General features: G+C 29.9%; 1 protein-coding gene across 2 annotated transcripts in view; it reads left to right on the top strand.

The window, feature by feature from the left end:
- The window catches only part of LOC107446482 (uncharacterized), a 101216-nt gene that overhangs the window by 42826 nt on the left and 39422 nt on the right, over positions 1 to 18968 (top strand). For both annotated transcript variants that reach the window (XM_087157438.1, XM_087157440.1), the window contains exons 2-5: positions 12971 to 13322; positions 14867 to 14995; positions 16209 to 16330; positions 18378 to 18671. In XM_087157438.1, the coding sequence (XP_087013564.1) occupies positions 12977 to 13322; positions 14867 to 14995; positions 16209 to 16330; positions 18378 to 18671 (891 nt within the window). In that variant the 5' untranslated portion in view covers positions 12971 to 12976. The remainder of the gene's footprint in view (positions 1 to 12970; positions 13323 to 14866; positions 14996 to 16208; positions 16331 to 18377; positions 18672 to 18968) is intronic.

Here is an 18968-nt window from a genome sequence, read left to right on the forward strand (position 1 = left end):
TTCAAATTTTTGGGCCCTTAGATTAAATTTTTTTTCTTATATAATTTCGCATATTTTTTATTTATATAATAATACTTATAAATAACTAATATAGGTAATAAATATAAGATTAAGTAAAAAAATTATTGTATTTTAATAATATATACACCGAAGAGCCATTACATTATGACCACCCTGCTAATAACATGTAGGACCACCTTCAGCCCTCAAAACTGCTAGCACCCGCCGTGGCATTGATTCCACAAAGTGCTGATAGGTAGTCTGAGGTATCTGGTACCAAGCGCTCACCAACTGGTCCTGCAATTCCCTCACATTGCGAGGGGGTAGCGTGGCAGCACGAATTTGGTTTTCCAAGTAGGACCACAAATGCTCTATTGGATTAAGGTCAGGTGAATTCGGGGACCAAGACATGACTTGAAAGTCACTGGAATGTTCCTTGCACCAATCCATGACGATTCGACCGGTATGACATAGTGCATTATCCTGTTGGTAAACACCATCCCCCGCAGGAAAAACTGTTGCCATGAATGGGTGAACCTGGTCTGCAACTATGTTTAAGTAGCTTACAGACGTCAGGGATTGTTCTATGAGGATTATGGGTCCTAATGTGCTCCATGAAAACATTGTTCCTGGGCGAGAAACCATGAAAACCTGGGCGAGCCCATTGTTATAGATGGAGGGTGGTCATATAATGTAATGGCTCCTCGGTGTATTTCAAGTAGATTTTTTTTTAAATCATTGTTTTTCTTAATTTTTTTAAAATTTATTTTCAAAAAATCCATTTTAAGGGGGCCCCTAATCATTGGGGGCCCCAGGCCATGGCTTAGTCTGGCCTAATAGGTAATCCAACACTGCTACGAGTAGTAGCAAATTTTGCTTTCCGTTAAAAACTTCTGTTTTGCAATGAGAGCAAAGAAAACTGAGCAGGAATCATCTGGGTCGAGCAGCAAAGCGAGCAGGAGGCAACTCTATTGCGCATTCTTAGTAAGCCAATAAAAAACGGTGCTATAAACTAAATTTAACACAAAGCAATTCATTAATGAATCTTGGCGTCATGAGACTCTTGTTTATACTTGAATAAAGGAAATTTCCCGAAATCGCTATTATGTCCAATTATGATCTGAAGAACTCAATAAGATCATGATGATTGAGTTTTTCTGATTATATTTTGACATAATTACGATTGAGTTCTTATGCAGTTTCTCTTTATGTTACCATAAAAAAACTAACCTTAATAACAGGTAATTTTGATTCATTGTGCTATGCGAGTAATAAAGCAAAATTTTTAATTTGAAATTAATATTAAAATTTTGTCTTAACATCTGAATTTTACGTTATCCTAGAGATAATGTCTTAAAACCAACCTTAATATCTTGTATTATGTTCAAAAATAATGTGCTAGATAATTTCTTTGACAAGCTTCTTTAACAGTAATTTATTATTTATTAAAATAATAATTATTAAACAAATAATTATTAGTTTCATTAATAATGAAGTAAATATAAATTATCTGAGGATCGTAGAAGGCAAATAATTTTGATGTTTATTAAAATAGCATAGAAATTTTAAAACAGAAGATTTTGCAACTCGAACACAGATAACTTCCCGTTAAAAAGAATGTAAAAGTTGACAGTTCTGTTTTTGATGATACATCTTGGTTTTTTAAATTTTGAAAACAAACTTTATGCAAATTTTTTCGTCAATTGAATCTTAGTTGACTTTCTAATTTAAACAGAATAACACACACAAAACTGAAAAGAGGAAAAAATTGAAATACAAATTAAAATTTTAAAATCTGAGTTTTTTAAGTAAGCAAAAGATCATGCATAAAACGTTGACAATAAAACGCATCACGTTTGCAATATACAGTGCGCAAAATAAAAAACGGATCTTCTTGAATAACTTTTGATCTAATGATTCTCCATAATGTTTGATCTAATGATTCTTCACGTTTTAGGACTCAATTTTAATGGTTCAAAAGGATAATCTCAAATATGTTAATAGTGCAGACTATAAAGTTTCAATATCAGACACAAAAACGCACTTTCTCTGAATAGACATACTTCTTTTCGACGGATTCGGATTTCTGATCCCCAAAATATGTAGGGTAGCAGCAATCAGGGAAATATGGTTCCAATGGTCAGGAGCCCTATTTAATAACTTTTACTATATATAATACCACAAAATCTCGGGAACTTTTTAAGCTATAAGTTTTTGCATGCAAATATAAAATTCGCTTTTCCAGAGATAATTCCCTGCAAAATATTAATTACTTTTAAAAAATAATTTTTAAGAATTATTTTTTTAATAATAAAGAAATTTTTAAATTGTAAGGCAGATAATTTTTTGCCTCATTTTAAAGAAAGCAATTTCAAATGGCTAAATGCAGAATTTGAGCGAAATCGGTCAAATAGTTCCTGAGAAATCGAATTTTGAAAAAGTTGCACTGTTAAAATTTGGTTTCTCAGGAACTATTCATCCGATTATACTCAAATTTCGCTTTTTGCTATTTAAAAATGAATTCTTTACAACGTAAAAAATTTTTATACCTTCCAAAAGTTTTACGATTATTATTAAATAAAATAATAAAAAGTAATAAATATTTAATAAAAGTTGCACTTTGCATGCAATTATCTTTGGATAAATGGATCTTATAGTTGTGTGCGAAAATATTTTAATTCGCTTAAAAAAAAATCTCGGGATATGGTGAAATACGCAAAAGTACAAGAAAAATTTACATCAAGGTGTCCAGACTTTGGACAGCTCTTCTGGTCAAATTACTGGGATCATATTACCCAGATTTGGGCCTTTCGCCATATTTTGGGAGTCGAAATTCCAAATCCGTCGAAAATAGGTGTTTTTTTAAATTTTTTTTAATTTTATTTAATTTTTTTTTTGAGAAAGAACACTTATGTGTCTAATTTCGTAACTTGAAATATGGTCCGTAATTAAGCAGCATATTAGAGGTCACCCCTTTAAACCTTTATGATTGCACACTTAGAGCATGAAGATTAAAAGATTAGATTAAAAGTTATTCAAGGTGGTCTGTGTTTTTTTATTTTACGCTATGTATTTCCATCAACACCAACTATTTTCCACCCCAACAATTTTTTTACAATGTGCATTACAGAAATAAAATTACTTTTCCATTTAAGCCCACTTGAAAGACGTGATCTTTAATTTTTTTTTGTTTTATTATTGTTGAGCTCTCTTATGCCCTTTATTTTCATTAAAATGTATTCACCTTTTGAATCAATTGTATAAAAAAATTCCTTCTGCATAATTAAAATATTTTATTTCATCCCGCATCCTGAAATATATTACTTTCTTCCTCAAGACGCGAAGGTCAATAAACTTCACTAATAAGAACTTAAAGGGTTAAAAAAAAAATAAAGATTACTACTTCTTAAAGACGAGAAAACAGTTTTGGACAAATGATATCGAACTTGAACTTTCCGTTAGAATCTGAAATAACAATATTGCCAGATTCGCGAGTATCTTATTACTTATCGTCATGGTTCGATGAATGAAAATATTTTCTCACAGCTTTTTATGCATGAATTGTACTATAATGATATATGAGGTGTTGCTATTATGAATGTCTTGGTAGGAAATAAGCGTAACTATGATAATATTTATGAAAAAAATGCTGAAAATATGAGGAAGAGATTTTTTTAGCGATGTTATTTATCTTCCAATCTATCCGCCATTTCTCTTTATTTGTTCTGTTTTAGTTCAGTGAAAGTTTAATTATCTTTCCAAAAACTTCAAGGTGAATGGAAAATGTGATAAAAAATAAAGCAGAAAAATGTGTAAATTAAAAATCGTAAAATCTGTAAGTATTTAATTGAATAAATGAAAGTTTTCCATTTCTGTCATTTTCCATGAAAACGGTACGAAATATTGGAATAAAACTATTTTATTCGCAATACTCTTAAATATAAAAGAAATAAGCAAAATAAATAAATAAATCCAGTTTTGAAATATTTTTCTCTTTGTTTTTATGTGAATTTTTTTCTCGATTAAAATGAGATGAACCAAATTATTGGTTGCACTCTAATCTACATTTGGGATAAAATTAATTGCAGATTATTGTCATTCGTCTTTGTTGAATTCAAGTAAAAAAAAAAAAAAAAAAAAAAAAAAAAAAAAAAAAAAAAACAAGTAAAACATTCTTTAAAAACTAAATATTATTTAAATAGTTAGTATTATTAAAATATTATGCATTAAATTGCTAAAATAGATATGTATTACAATAAAATATATATTATACATAATAAAATATATATTAAATTACTGAAATGTTATAAATATCATTTTTATTTGAATCTATAAAATATATATCAGATTATTATGTTTACACATCGTTTTACATCAATTTTGTATACATTTTGTACAATTTAAAATCTAATTGAACGTAATTTTCTTAGAAAATATTAACCAGAAGTGTGTCAACACTTAAACAATGACGAACAATCGCTCTAATCATGCGATTTCTTATTGAGAAATATTGCAGTATCTTATTGATTGAATGTTACACGACTCACGACTGCAAAGCTTCAAAGAATATAAAATTACAGATTGCGATCTCGTCATCTAAAAGTTGCATTATTATTGAGAAATTTACTTTTAAAATACTAATCATTTGAAATGTTAATAACATATTCGTGACTTAGCGAAATAACTCTTTTTTAAAACACTATTTCGCATTAGCACAACTATTTTTTCGGGAGTTAAATGTGAGGTCATAGTATCTCTTAAGCGTCTCGTAAGTAATAATTAGAGTTAATTTTTTTTACGATAACCAAGAGAAGACTCGATATTGTTGATTTTTTTACTGACTGATAAAATATAATATAAGTAATTTAGTTTCTTTTCAATAGTCCACTTTTTTCAATACCCAATTTTTTTCAATAATCTACAGTATTGTAAAACCATTGAACATATTAAGTCATATAGGGGAGATGGGGTGAAACCGGCTATCTCGATTTTGGCGTCAATTAGTTCTGATTTCTAGCGTTCGAATTTTCATTCTACTTGCCCAGAAGGACCGTTGTTGCTTAATTCTCGTCGTCTGTATAGGTATGTGTAGATTGTAGATTAACTTTCGGCGTCTGTGTATTCAGGGGATAAAGCGTTCGCATTCCAATGAGGTGAACCGGGTTCGAATCCCAACAATGGCTGGTCGATACAAATTCCGCATCCGGCTTGCACTGACCACAGTGCTGAGAAGAAATATTCTCAGTGGTTGACGGATCATGGATTAGAGCCCCTTGCCGTCAGGCTAACCGTGGGAGGGTCTCGTGGTATTCTTCTCCATGGCACGCATTTCCATTAAAAAGTCTCCCACGAAGGCAAATTTATCCCTATACTTGATCCAGGAGTTCCCTTGTCTTCTGCATTAGGTTCAAAATTACAAGGGTACGGAGATGAACATTAGTAGTCGTAAACCCAAAAATTGGGTCGGCTGTTCAACGACTGTAATGAAATAAAATAAGATAAGTTTGTTTTACTATGTCAAATCTCTAGTATTCTTTTCCACGAACTCTCTTGTTTGTAAGCTATCCTTATTTTTTGGTTTTTACAGTTATAAAAATTATTTTTAGTCCAGATTATGATATGTTTACTAAAGATTCATATTCTAACAAACAATGAGAATTTAGTTCAATAGTAGTTTTCTGCTTCGATAATCTCTGCCCGCGAGGTAAAACTTACTCCTGTACCCCAATCTTGATTTTTGTCTCCGCTGAGCCCACGAAAGCTGCAGTGCAGCAGAGGAGGAAGATAACTACATCCAAGGCTAAACAAAGATATCCTGAATAAAGTTTCAATCGTAATAACAGTAAGGCTATAACACAATGATCAAGGCATTGAGGTTTCATTGTAAAAGACTAAGGTTTGATTTCCGGTAGCCCATCCAGCTTCAGATTAATGGTAATGGATATCAGTTTGTCAAGAAAGTAAAGGCAACAGGTGCGCAATGCTGCCTCATTGCCAATATATTGCTGTTTATAACGAAATTGACTTTCATCTCCATGGCAACCTGTCTCACAAGGGGTTGTTGCAGGAATGCTTTACTTTTTTTTAAGTAAGATATTAATATAGGCTTATATAGATATTAATTCGTAATTATTATTATTTGAAGCTAATATACATGGTTTCTACTGTGGGGATAAAAGCACTATGTGATTTTAATGATATTTAAGACTGCAAAAAATTATAAGAACTCATGTTGAATTGTCATGCATGTCCTTATTTTTAACTTCTTTGTATGTAAAATTAATGCAGTCAGATCCTGTTTTAAGGAATCTTTATTTAACAAATTTTGCTATTTAAAACTTTTTTTCTTTTCCTCCTATTAAACTGAAGGTAAAAACTCTTATCATTTATAAAAAGCAGAATTATTTCAAAAGACGAAATTTCTTTTTTTTATCTTTTAGTTTATGATCGAAAAATATTTCGTTGCTTTTCAAATTAATACTGTATATATCTTTTCCGAATTTGCTTATTTAAACTATTCTTGTGCAGGAATCAACAGTGAAACTCACAATAACACTTTTATTTTTCTGATATTTTACACTGTTTATAAATTCTGTAATCTTCCTAAATAAATCAATTACATATTGTCTTTTTTAAATTTTTGTTCCCTATATTATGAATAACCCCAATTTAACGACTGAAATGTCTGATCTTAAAAAATTCGTAAAATCAGGGTACGACTAAATTTGGCTTTATGGATTTCATATGATAGGGTGTCATAAATCTGATTTCAATGGTAATTTAGGAAATGTAAAGCAATTAATGTGTAAGTTAAGTCATAAATAATAACATACAAAACTTCATAATCTTTCTTAATAAGTGTTAATTGGCAAAAGTTTGTTTTATTTGAAATAATTAAGTGGTTCCGAACTATAAATACTTAAAAATATTTTAAATTTTTAACACTTATTGTGAAAGATTAAAATATTTCCCGAACTAAAAAAAGTGTAACTAAGTTTATTTTAGATTCTTTGATTTCAAAAATCCTTTCTTATAGCGCTAATTTATTTTACTTACAAGAAAAAAAAATTAAAATCAATTTACTAAATAAATTGAACATTTTGATAAGGAAATCTTTTATTTCATAGATAAATTAAATATAATAATTAAATTAACCGTGCTACTTCTTTGCTATTTTCAGCATCAAAATACTATTATAAATAACCGTAGCAATATTTTCAAAAGAAAAGAATAACGAATGCTCTTTGATGATCGTATTTCCCGTAATCTTCCAAACAAAATTACATATTTAATTAATATCTTCTTAAAAACGAGTTATTTTAGTCTTTAAGTAGGAAAGGTAAATCAAGAGGAAAAGTTCTTGACTTTTATCCCAGTCCGTTTGACACACTTCTTGAGCTTGAACTTTAGATTGTGTCCTCATTTACCTCTTCTTTTCTTTTTCTTCTTTTTCTTAAATGAAGTCCGAAATGATAAGTCATGATTGTCTTGAACTTTGAAAACTACGGGATTGACTCTAATTAAAATTGATGACTAAAAATGTAAATTGATTAAATAACTGGATGGATTATTTTGGATTTACCTATATTTGGTTTATTTAATAGGGTTCAAGATAGGCCCTTAGATTGGCACAAGATGTGCTTAGAAACTAACTTCTTCGTAAAGTATTTGAGAGTTTAGGTTGGATGTAGAATTTAGAGGCACAAAAGTTTTTGTGACATAGCGCTTTATATAACACTCGTGAATGCGATAATGCTTGATATCTACATGGTGAAAATATTCTGGTAAAATTACCTTACTGTAAGGTAAAGACATTTCTGGTAATAAAACTAAAATACGCGTTATTTAAACTATTCATATGGTAACGGTTTCTGTTCATTAGGTAGCGAATTTTCGAAAAATTATGGTTTGCACAATTATAGTTCTTATTACTACACATTTAGTAAAAATTACGAAACTGTAAATTTAACCAATAAATGGTTTTTATGCCATGCTTTAACGTATAATGATAAAAATTTACCACATTTAACAAATTTTGTCACATATTATAAAGCCATATTTTAATGTTTTAAGCGCTTCGGTAAAAATTACCTAGTTTTTTTGCTGTTTCCCTAGAGCCAGATATACGATAAATTTTACTACATTTTGGTAGTTTTAACCCTAATTTTTTTTTTTTTTTTTTGCGTGTAACACTCATTGATTGAAAACGTTCTTTTTCAGATAGAGTAGCACATTACTCTAGAGCTTTAACGGTTTTTGATATTTCTGCTAATTGAATATGCAAATAAGCGTCAATATAAAATACACTATATATCTTTCTCATTTTTGTACTTCATCTCTCTAGTTTCTTATAATGTATGACGTATGATCAGCCGGGACTGAATTTTTGGTGCTTACATGTTATGGAATTAAAAAGTTTTCTGCTTTTATGTTAAATTTTAATAAGGCGTCATCTACACGATTATTTTGGAGCGGTGGTACAGGATATTCAAACCCTTACTTTTATGACTATTCTACTTCTGGAAACTTTTTATTGATTGGGCATGTAATTGAATTATTTAACTACTAAAAACTACTTTATTGAAATTATTCTGTTTTCTTTTTACATCTTTCAAACATCATTCATAAAATATTGGAATGAATAATTACTGATAAGTGCAAGGGGCCAACGCTCCTTTGAACTTTGAAGACTAGAAACTCAACTATTTCTTAAAAAAAAATATTTTAACGATTTCTACGAACAAGGCATTTGTGTTCACCATAATGCATGGATTATATTTATATCTATAATTTGATTAGAAATCGTGAATTTACAATGTCTTAAAACTTCAGTGTTATCCAGCACTTTAAAATATATTATTTTCTGAGAATAAAGCCCTGCCATTTTTTCATGAAGGTACTTCAGCTTTAATAAATTATGCTAATAGGGGGACCGGAAAGTAATGCCGTTTCGGTGCTTTAAATATTCGATGTTCTTAAAAACCAATTCATTAAAACCAATTCATTCTTAAAAACCAATTCAACCCGGCATTGAAAGGTTGTTGCTAACGAGGGTGAAAACATTATTGATTAAAAAAAAAATTTGATAACAAATATCAAGTGCACTGAAACGACATTACTTTCCGGTCTCCCTAATACAAAAGGCTAATGCACCCTTGAACGTTGAAGACTAGTAACTAAATTATTTATTTCCCAAAATTCATCTCGGATAAACAAGGCATTCGTGTTCGTCATACTTTATTGATAATACTAATATCTGCATTTTGCTTTGAAATTACTATATTTTAAAACTTTAGTTTCAGTTTAAAATATGATTTTTTTCCTCCAAGAACAAACACTGTCACTTTTTCCACGAAAGTACTTTTTAAATCGCTACAAAATGTTACGTTTTCGCAATGGCCTGAAATGTGTTAGGAAATTTTCTAATGCATTGTTTTAGCTTTTCGTATCCGGATGCAGTAATTGTATTGTAATAACGTCCCAGTCTTACATAATTTTTTTTATCGGCAATCTGAGATACTTTCGCCGATAGTTCAACCATTATCGGTGAAAGTCGTTTCCATTTTGGCCTTGGTACTGTAAACACAATGTATGATATAACCATAAGCGTGCCGAACTTTTAATTATCTAATAATTGGTATTGTTTGTCTTGGAAAGCATTATTTTAAATAGTTGTAAGAAATGTTCTGACTTTTTTGCCGCTTAGGCAATTACATTTCCATTAGACATTCGTTTTTCTTTTTATCGTAAGTTCATCTGTAATTGAATCCAGGGTAACGCCATTGTTTGAGTAACGCGATAACAATATGAGCTTAATGCCATTTTAGGTTATCCAAATAATGTAGCTACCTAGTTTTTATATTATATTAAGGAGTTTCTTTTTTATGCTTGTTTAAAATCTATTATCCGTTTATTTGTTTTAAGAATTAGGAGATTCTAGACCTCCCTTGCTTCGCTTACCCAACTCTCATGTTCGAGTCGTATTAATTTTGGTTTATCACTGTATTTAAATGTGCTAGTTGAAGGTATTGAAACAAATAAAAATTTAAATATTACTAGATAAAAGCACAACATTTTTTTCTTTTGATCTTATAAGGCAGTGGTAATGTTTTTTGAAAAAATAATTATTCTTAAAGAGACACTTTTTTGAAGAAAAAATTTTTTAATGATTATGCTATGACACATTGTTTAGTAAACATAGAATTAAACATCTAAACATTTAGTTTCAACTATTTTTTCTTTGTTAAATTAAGCAGTTTATTTTTAAAGTTGTCCCTTTTATTGTCAAATAATATGTGTAGACATGTTTCAATAAAATTTTAGTGTTGTATTTTTAGGGATCTTTTAGAAGTTAGTAAAAGTGAATGTTCATCAAACAAAATTATTAGACAAGGAAACAAAATAATGACTCCAAAAATAATGAGCCGATAAAATAAATGTATGAAACTGGAAAATAAAATGATAAGCATAAAAAACAAAAAGCTGTGCCCAGAAAGCTAAATTATATCCAGAGAAAAAAATTATTAGTTAAGGACCATTATCATGTGTCAAATAAAAGACAAACAAACAAATTGATGAGTATAGTAAGCAAAATAATGATTAAACAAGAAGACAAAAAATTGAAACTGCTAAAGGAATGTTTTTCAAAGCGATGCATTATCAGCAATAAATTTTCTTATCATTATCAAAAAAAAAAAAATCCTTTCAATAAATTTAAAAAAATATTTATTTTATTAAAATTTACAAAAATCAGTGAATAAAAAAATGAATTTAATTTGCACTGGTTTCAAAGCTAAAAACTATTTATAAAGTTATTAAATTCAGTGTGTATACCACTAAATAACCATGGGCAAACTTCTCATTATTCTTGTAACAGTTAATAACAGTTGAATTTTTGTGAAGAAAAAAAAATGGAATGGCAATAACCTTTCCAAAAATCCCTAAACTTACTTAGCCAATTAATAGGAATAGGAGCCGTACAATTTTCAGAACAATGCTGTCATAGCCGACGGCCAACTATAAAAGAAAATAAAAAAGACCTATCGAGAAACAAAACATTTTCCTTGTATTATTGGATGTAAACATACAAACTTTTTCTTTAGTTCGAATTTGTATTTCACGGAGCGTATCTGATTTAAAAATAATCTTAAAGTTCAGGGAGATTAACAACCAAAATGGCGAATCATCTGGAACGTTTCTGTGTCTGATGGCTATTAGAGGAAAGGGTTCATTTGTTCCTTGCTTCGAAGACAAAAATTAAAAGTGATCAATACTCTTTTTTTTTATAACGTTGTTTTAAGTTTCGGTTTCCGTGTTTGGATAAAACAGACAGATATAAATGACAAGAGGGATAAAATTGTATTTTTTTTCTTCTAAAGCAATATTTCCTTGAGAACATAAGAATAGGAAGAAAGCATTTTAGAACGAGATAGATTAGTTGTTGATGTTATTGTCATTTCTTAGCTTAAAATATGAGTAAATCGGAAGTATTTTGTTACCGAAGAAGCATTAAACAATAATTTGGTTTTATTAATAAGAAATCACTCACTTGGGTAACACATCCACTTGTAGTAAAAGGAAAAAGAAACTAAAACGAGATGTTTTTATTGTTAGGCGTTATTACTAATATTTTTTTATACTAAAAACATCAAATACTCGTTAAAAATACAAAGTGAATTAAAAAATGAAAAAAAATTTCGAAATCAACTAAAAAAATATTAAAACTATCTAAGTCGGCTAAAAATATTAAAAAAAGATCAGGTAATTTTAGGAAAATATTAAAATATATTATAAATTAAAGTATAAAAAAATTCTCGCAGTAATCTGAAAATAATTTTTTTTAAAAATTGTCTGAAAAAGACTTATAAAATGATTCTAAAAAATATCTTTTCTTCATGTGTTGAGACTTAAAACTATTTTTAATATTTTTATACAACATATTTAATGTAGGCAACGATGATTCTTTAAAAATATAGACAACGATGAATCTTTAAAAGTGCGAGATCAATCAAATCCTATTATCTGAGAAACGATATAAGTGTATAGATAAAGAGTACCCATTGAAATGTTTATACACCTCCTTAACTGCCAAGCGTTTGAATATATAGTTATAAAATTGGTGTCTTGGTGTAGTAAAGAGGTTATGCACAAGATGAGACCGCTAACGACACCACTAGGTGAAAAACTGTGGAACGTTCTATCTCGAAATCGGTACTAAATAGAGGGGAAAAGTACATTTAAAATCTATAAAGTCTCATTGATTAATTACTTAAAGATGTTTTGTGGACAATAACACGGAGAACAAAATATTTAAAAATAGACTTTATTTCTTTGAAATATCTCATTCTAAGGTGTAACGAAACTATTTATTAAGTTCAAAATAAGAAAAATGCTTTTCTCTCATAATATAAAAGGGTGAATAGCTTTTAATCTATTAATAAAGATCAAAATAAAGATGGCTACTTATCTTAACACGTTGAATGCCATGGGGGGTCACCGGCGACCGGCACTGAGTTTGTTCGTAGCTCCAGGGGGTTCACCGGCAACGAGCGAAGCCAAGGTTATTAGAAGCACATAATTCGAGTAAATTTTTAATGCTTCGAATTTCTTTAATATTATTATGGTTACTAAAATCGTTTGAAGAATTTAATGCAACACATACTGAGAAAATCATTTTGGCTAGATGGGTAAGTCATGTAAAATTAGCGTGGCATTCAACGCGGTAATCAATTGAATCCTGAATTTTGCGATTTATGAATTCGCAGAAAAAGAATTTTTCTGTCTTCTTACTCAAATGAGTAAGGTAGCTAAGAAAGGCTAAATTATTGAAATGCACTTTTAAATAAATTTTCCATTGGTTCTTTTGGTTGAAATAGGTGTGCACAAAATCGTGTTTAAAACTACGTTTAATTGAAAAAAGATGAATTTTTAAATTTTTGAATTATTCAGAACATATTTTCTTCTCTTTCAGGAATAAATGCCGGACATACATTCCAAGACAACCATCAGTTATGTACTCGGCATTCTATATTTATTCGCTGCTACAATATCCCCAACTGTATCTCAGGACTTTTCTTTAGAAACTTGTGGTGCGACAGTACATCATGTGAACGTTGAGAAAGGGGCTGATGTGACCATAGGGGCGATACTACCCATCCACCAGCAGGGTGAGGGTGTTTACGGCTGTGGTAACCCGACACATGATGGTGTCCAAGTGTTTGAGGCCATGAGATGGGCAGTGGATGTCCTCAACAGGAAAAGTGGACTGATCTCTGACTCTGGAGGAAGTGGTGGCGGATCTCTCATTCCTGGTGTTAAAATAGGTAAAACTTGAAATATCATTTTTTCGAATTGAATTTCTAAATTTTTGTATTTACTTTAGTTGAGAAGAAAGAAAAACTGGAGAGCTAGAAGCCTGATGATACTTATCCTTCAGATGCTTGAGTTCGTTCACCTTAAATATCTCCCAAACATACATAGGTCTCTTCAGAATGTTCTTAAGTTCCAAGTTAACTCAGTTAATCAGATGTATCTCTTGCTTCACTACACTTGGTACAAACTGGAAATGTCTGAGGGTTTTTAAATATTCAGCAGGCAGTCGAGTTAAAGCAATTTAATCCCTCCTGTCAGCTTTAAAACTAATTAAGGAACCAGGACTCCCACTAAGATACCATGGATGTGGTGATAGTTATTTCCAAGAGGTGCTTATAAAAGCCTTCTTGATTATAATTTATAGCTAAAGGTACGTCAGAGGTTTCGCGTTAATCGGATTCATGGAAGTGCAATCTTTCGTTAGGTCATCTGAATATTGTTATATTTTAAATCCACATAAATGCATTGTAGATGAAGCACAGAAGAACCATTAATATGATAAGCCACATTTAATACATTATTAACAGAGCCTTTTTTGTGTTTAAAAGTACCACCATTTCCATGTAGACAATATAATATTTCGGTACATTGTTCTGTTTGTGATTGTAATATTTCTGTACATTGCTATTCGAGAAACTAGAAAATTTCATATCTGGAAATAACACTGAGGTACAGTTTGGTTATAATGTCAAATTTGAAAAAATTGTGGCCTTTCATTATATTTCCTCAAGCATTTAAACTTATATTAAAAAAATTATGCTAATAAGGCTGGGAAACGTTTTCCCATACGTAATGGAAGTTAGAAAGCGTATACCACTTTCTTTTTTACTGTTTTACAGAAATGTATATATTGCATGCATAAAGCTATATATTTTAAATTTGTAATTGTTTTTTCTATTAACTTTATCGGTAAAATCACTTTGCAATTTATCCTCCCTGTATGTATCAGTTTTTAATTTCAAAGCCTTCAGGGCTAGATTTTTATTTTATAGGGCGCAGATTTTAAAAATTACGTGTTTCCCAGTAATACAGATTTAAGAATACTCAGAGGCACTCTTGTCATAGTACAAAACTTTAAGTTTGAAGAAAGAAATCTATAATAATGAAAGAATTGTGTGCGTCTTCCTCTAGATCTTATTACCACTTATGCTAGAATTTTAAAATTTAGACCAGCAGGTTCAAAACTTGTTGGAGGCTTAGCTTTGTTGCGTTGGATCCCAGTCCCCAGATCTCAATCTTATTGAACATTTGCGGGATGAATTTAAAAGAAATATCTGCCATCTATATCCACAATCAACCAGAGTCTCCGAATATTGGAATGTGTCACAAAAGACATATGAACATCTAGTCTATTAGAAATAAAGGCCACTAGAAATAAAGGCTGTATTAAAAACCCAAACGAGGCATTTAAGAATGGTCATAATGAATTGGCTACTCAATGTACTAATATTGCAGAAATTCCCGTTTTAAACATTTCTATTTATTTTATTTTCAGGATTAAAGGTCTACGATAGTTGTGGTCATAATGCAATGGCTGTTGAACACTTAACATCTTTATTTCCTGTTCTTCGTTCTGGACCTAAAACATGCGATTCTTTCGCTAAAAATTCATCTCTAACTATTGGTAAGTTGTGCAATTTATTAAGTGTAATTCATTCTAAAATCGTTTTTAATTTGTTGTGGCTTGAATATTTCGATGAAATTCAAGGTCATTCTTACTTTATGTACAAAAATTTGAAAACTAATAATGTAAATACCATGTAAATTACGAAAATTTTTGGTATCCATAATTTGCTTAGAATATAGAATATGTTAATTTTGGAAAATTATTTCATCCATTTTGTAGGAAAATATGTATTTTGAAAAATGGAGGATTTTATAAAGTTGATTTAAATATATCACGGAGTTTTTGAAATTTTAGAGAAACATTATTTTCTCTTAGCTTTGATTCAACGCTAGCGTTTCCAGGTGTTAATAAAGTTCGTTATAGTATTTGTCTAATAAATTTCGATGAAATAACTTTCATGAGGCCTCATAAAAAATATGTCAACGTATTTAATGCAAAAAAGTTAACATTGGCTGCAAATATTTACTACAATCAAACACAAGTAGCCAAAATGTTGTTTTTAATATAATTATTATAATATGGTTTTACATACAATCATTATTATATATTTGACTACCTAAATAATGGTTAGTAAACTGCTTAACTCATTAAAAACTTAAGTTTTTATCTGTAATACTGACCAAAAAAAGAAAAAAAAAAAGAAAAAAAATTACATTGAGAAACTTCCTTTGCATTTTAATTAAATTTAATTAAAATGCATTTAAGTAAATGCATATAATTATTATTTCCTAATTTCATTTGGTACTCAGCAAAAATTTGTGAGTCTGTATTTTCCTTGTTGTTTTACCAAGCCATTAATGTTGTAGTTTTTTTTAATTTCTATTGGCCACTAAATGTTATAACAATGTATCTTGTTTTAACATTGCAAATGACTAATTTAGATGAAGCTTTTTCTTAGAAACTGAATCGAATTTAAAAATACTTTTTTGCTTTATATCTTATTAATCTTTTGACATTTAACGTATCTTATTATGCATGTTTTTATTGGAAAACATTTCAAATTTAAATATCAAAAGTTAAATTTTCCAGTTCCAAAACTATTGTTTAAATATTCTCGAATAAGATTCAAAAAAGTTTTTAAGTTTTAAATTGATTCAGTAGTTTTTGAGAAAAGGTAATACATAGTTGGTTTTCTTGGAATGGATTTCTCTCAGAAATCTCTGATCCTTTATTTCCTGATTAACTAATTAGTAATAATTTCTGTTTACAGGTGTGGTCGATATGAGTGATTCAAGTAATCAACCACAAGTATCAGAATCTTTAAGGGATTACCTCATTCCAAGCATAGAATTGTCTTTGACGACGTTGATTCCACCAGAGAGAATGGCACAAGTAAGTGCGCGTTAACAATTGATGAACAATACACATTCAATTCATGACACTCTATCAAGAAAAGTTGCTATTCTCTTGAAATTAAATTTATGAAACGTTAAGGAAGATATTTGAAAAAAACAAACAAACAATATTTTGCAGTCAAAATGTTTCACTATAATTGTAATACTAAAGTAAATATTTAAAAAAATAAGTAAACAAAACCAAATGTTGACCAGAAAAATACAGGAATTTATGAGACTCTCACTTAAACAGATTTTTTTCATTAGAAAATTGGAGTCGCTTTTCACTAAAAATTGATATTTTCCACATTAAATTTAACCGATTTCCACTTGAAGAATATTAAAAAAACAATTTATTTGCTTCAAATCATCACAGATGAGTCGCGATGGCTCAGGGGATAGAGCGTTCGCCTTCCAATGAGGTGAACCGGGTTCGAATCCCAGTGAAGGCTGTTCTATACAAATCTGTATTCGCCTTGCACCGACCACAGTACTGACGTGAAATATCCTCAGGGGTAGACGGATCATGGGTTGAGTTCCTTTCAGTGAGGTTAACTGTGGGGGGTTCTCGTGGTCTTCCTCTCCATGTAACGCAAATGCGGGTTATTTCTATCAAAAAATCCTCCACGAAGGCAAATGTCTCTCAATATTTGATCCAGGAGTTCCCTTGTCTTCTGAATTGGATTCAAAATTACAAGGCTACGGAGTTGAACATTAGTAGTCGTAAACCCAAAAATTGGCTCGTCTGTTCAAAGACGGTTATAAAATTATAAAACAAAATAAAATCACCACAGACAAAACAGAATATGAGCTCAGATTATTCACACAAATCAAATTTGCAGCACTAAGTTTTTAAATTATATTTTATATCACACCAACTGACAGCATAAAATTTATATCGAGAATTACCAAAACAAATTTAATATCGCAACATCTATAAATAATTAATTTAAAAAACCAAGTTTTAAATTTAAATTTAATAGTAACAAGTATAAAGCATAAAATTTGCAGTACAGAGTACTCTATTTCTGGTTCAATATACAAAAATGGTGCCCTGTTTAACATAATTAAAAAATTTCCTAATTATAAAAATTATTATGCGTTATAAATTATTACATTATCTAATTATAATACAGTTACTTATATAACAAGCTTTTGGATGCGTTTAAAAATTGTTTTCCATAAAACTTAAATTTTTGCTCAATTTATTCAAATACTGTATTGGAAAAAGTTTGAGAAACCAGAATTAAAAACCAGTAAAAATGATACCAGGATCAGTATAACCATACTGGAAATTAAAATTCCGGTATGAAATCATACCAGAAACTTTAAAGCTTGGTATGACACTATACTAGAAATTTTAAAACCAATATGGACTGCCATACTGGAAATTTCGATACTAGATTTAAAATATACTGGATGATTTGAAACCAGTATAAAATCGTACTGGAAAATTAAATACCACTTTTCAAGTATGCTAGAGATTTTGAAACTAGTTGGCATCCATACTGGAACTTTTGAAGCAGTTTTAAAATATACTAGAGAGCATTTAAGCAGTATTTTTACTCAAATTCTTAATAAGTATGTAGTCTTAGGCAATCAAACAGGTTTTGATGTCTTCAAACTTGCTTTCCTCGTTAGTAATTCATCGCTATTTTATAAAGTTTTTGTTTTTTTCTTCTTGATTATATTTTAATTTTCGATAATTAATTTCTTAGACTTTGATAAGGATTCACAGCATATATATTAAGGACGATGATATCATGCACTTTCAATTAAAAAAATACATACTTGAAATTATTGGAATCATTTTATAATTTTGGAGCAAAGAAAGCTATTGAGTAAGATTTTTACTCATTTTAATTACTTTAAAATCTGCTTAAAGTTAGGCATTTAAGCATATATTCTAACGGTGTATTTTCTCGTAACTTTTATTCTTTATTCACGTAACAGATATCAACACCAATTATGCATACTGTATAAAAATTGCTATTACTCAAAATTCGTACACTTAAAAAATATTAAAAGTATGTCTGATATTTTAGGTCCTTCTCTCCGCCTCTAACGATCTCCATTGGTCCAATATTGTCATCCTGCACGAAGACGAAGAATACAGCATAAGTGTGACGAAGCACCTGACTCAAAGTGCCGCCACCAATAGAGCTATCTGCATAAGCAGCATCTTCTCATTGCCGAAAGTGGATAGCAGCTATAAGACAAATAAGCGTGATTTGAGGCCATTTCGAAAAGTGTTTCGAGCAGCAACGTCTGGATTGGCAGAGGGATCGGCCGTGATTGTGATCATGAAAAGGGAGGAAACAGCCACTAGATTTTTGCAGGTGACAACTATTGATAAAATATTTTTAATTAAGTTATAGGATTTACGTACAGAATTTTGTTGATAATGGACAACTAGTCAATTTTTTTTTGTGACGTAGCTAAGGTAACTGTTACCCGAGTTTAAATTCATCCTCATTAAAAGGCATTATCTTTGTTCTGGTTATAAACAAATACCGGTGAAGCCTATTAAGTTTTATACAGTTAATAATTTTACAAAATTATATAAATTAATATCTTTTATTTTTTCTTGATAGGCAAAAAATCTCTAAATCTATACATTTCATTTCAGAGATAAT

The sequence above is a fragment of the Parasteatoda tepidariorum genome, chromosome 2, assembly GCF_982258835.1.
Source record: "Parasteatoda tepidariorum strain Cologne lab strain chromosome 2, Ptep-v5.0, whole genome shotgun sequence".
NCBI lineage: Eukaryota > Metazoa > Arthropoda > Arachnida > Araneae > Theridiidae > Parasteatoda > Parasteatoda tepidariorum.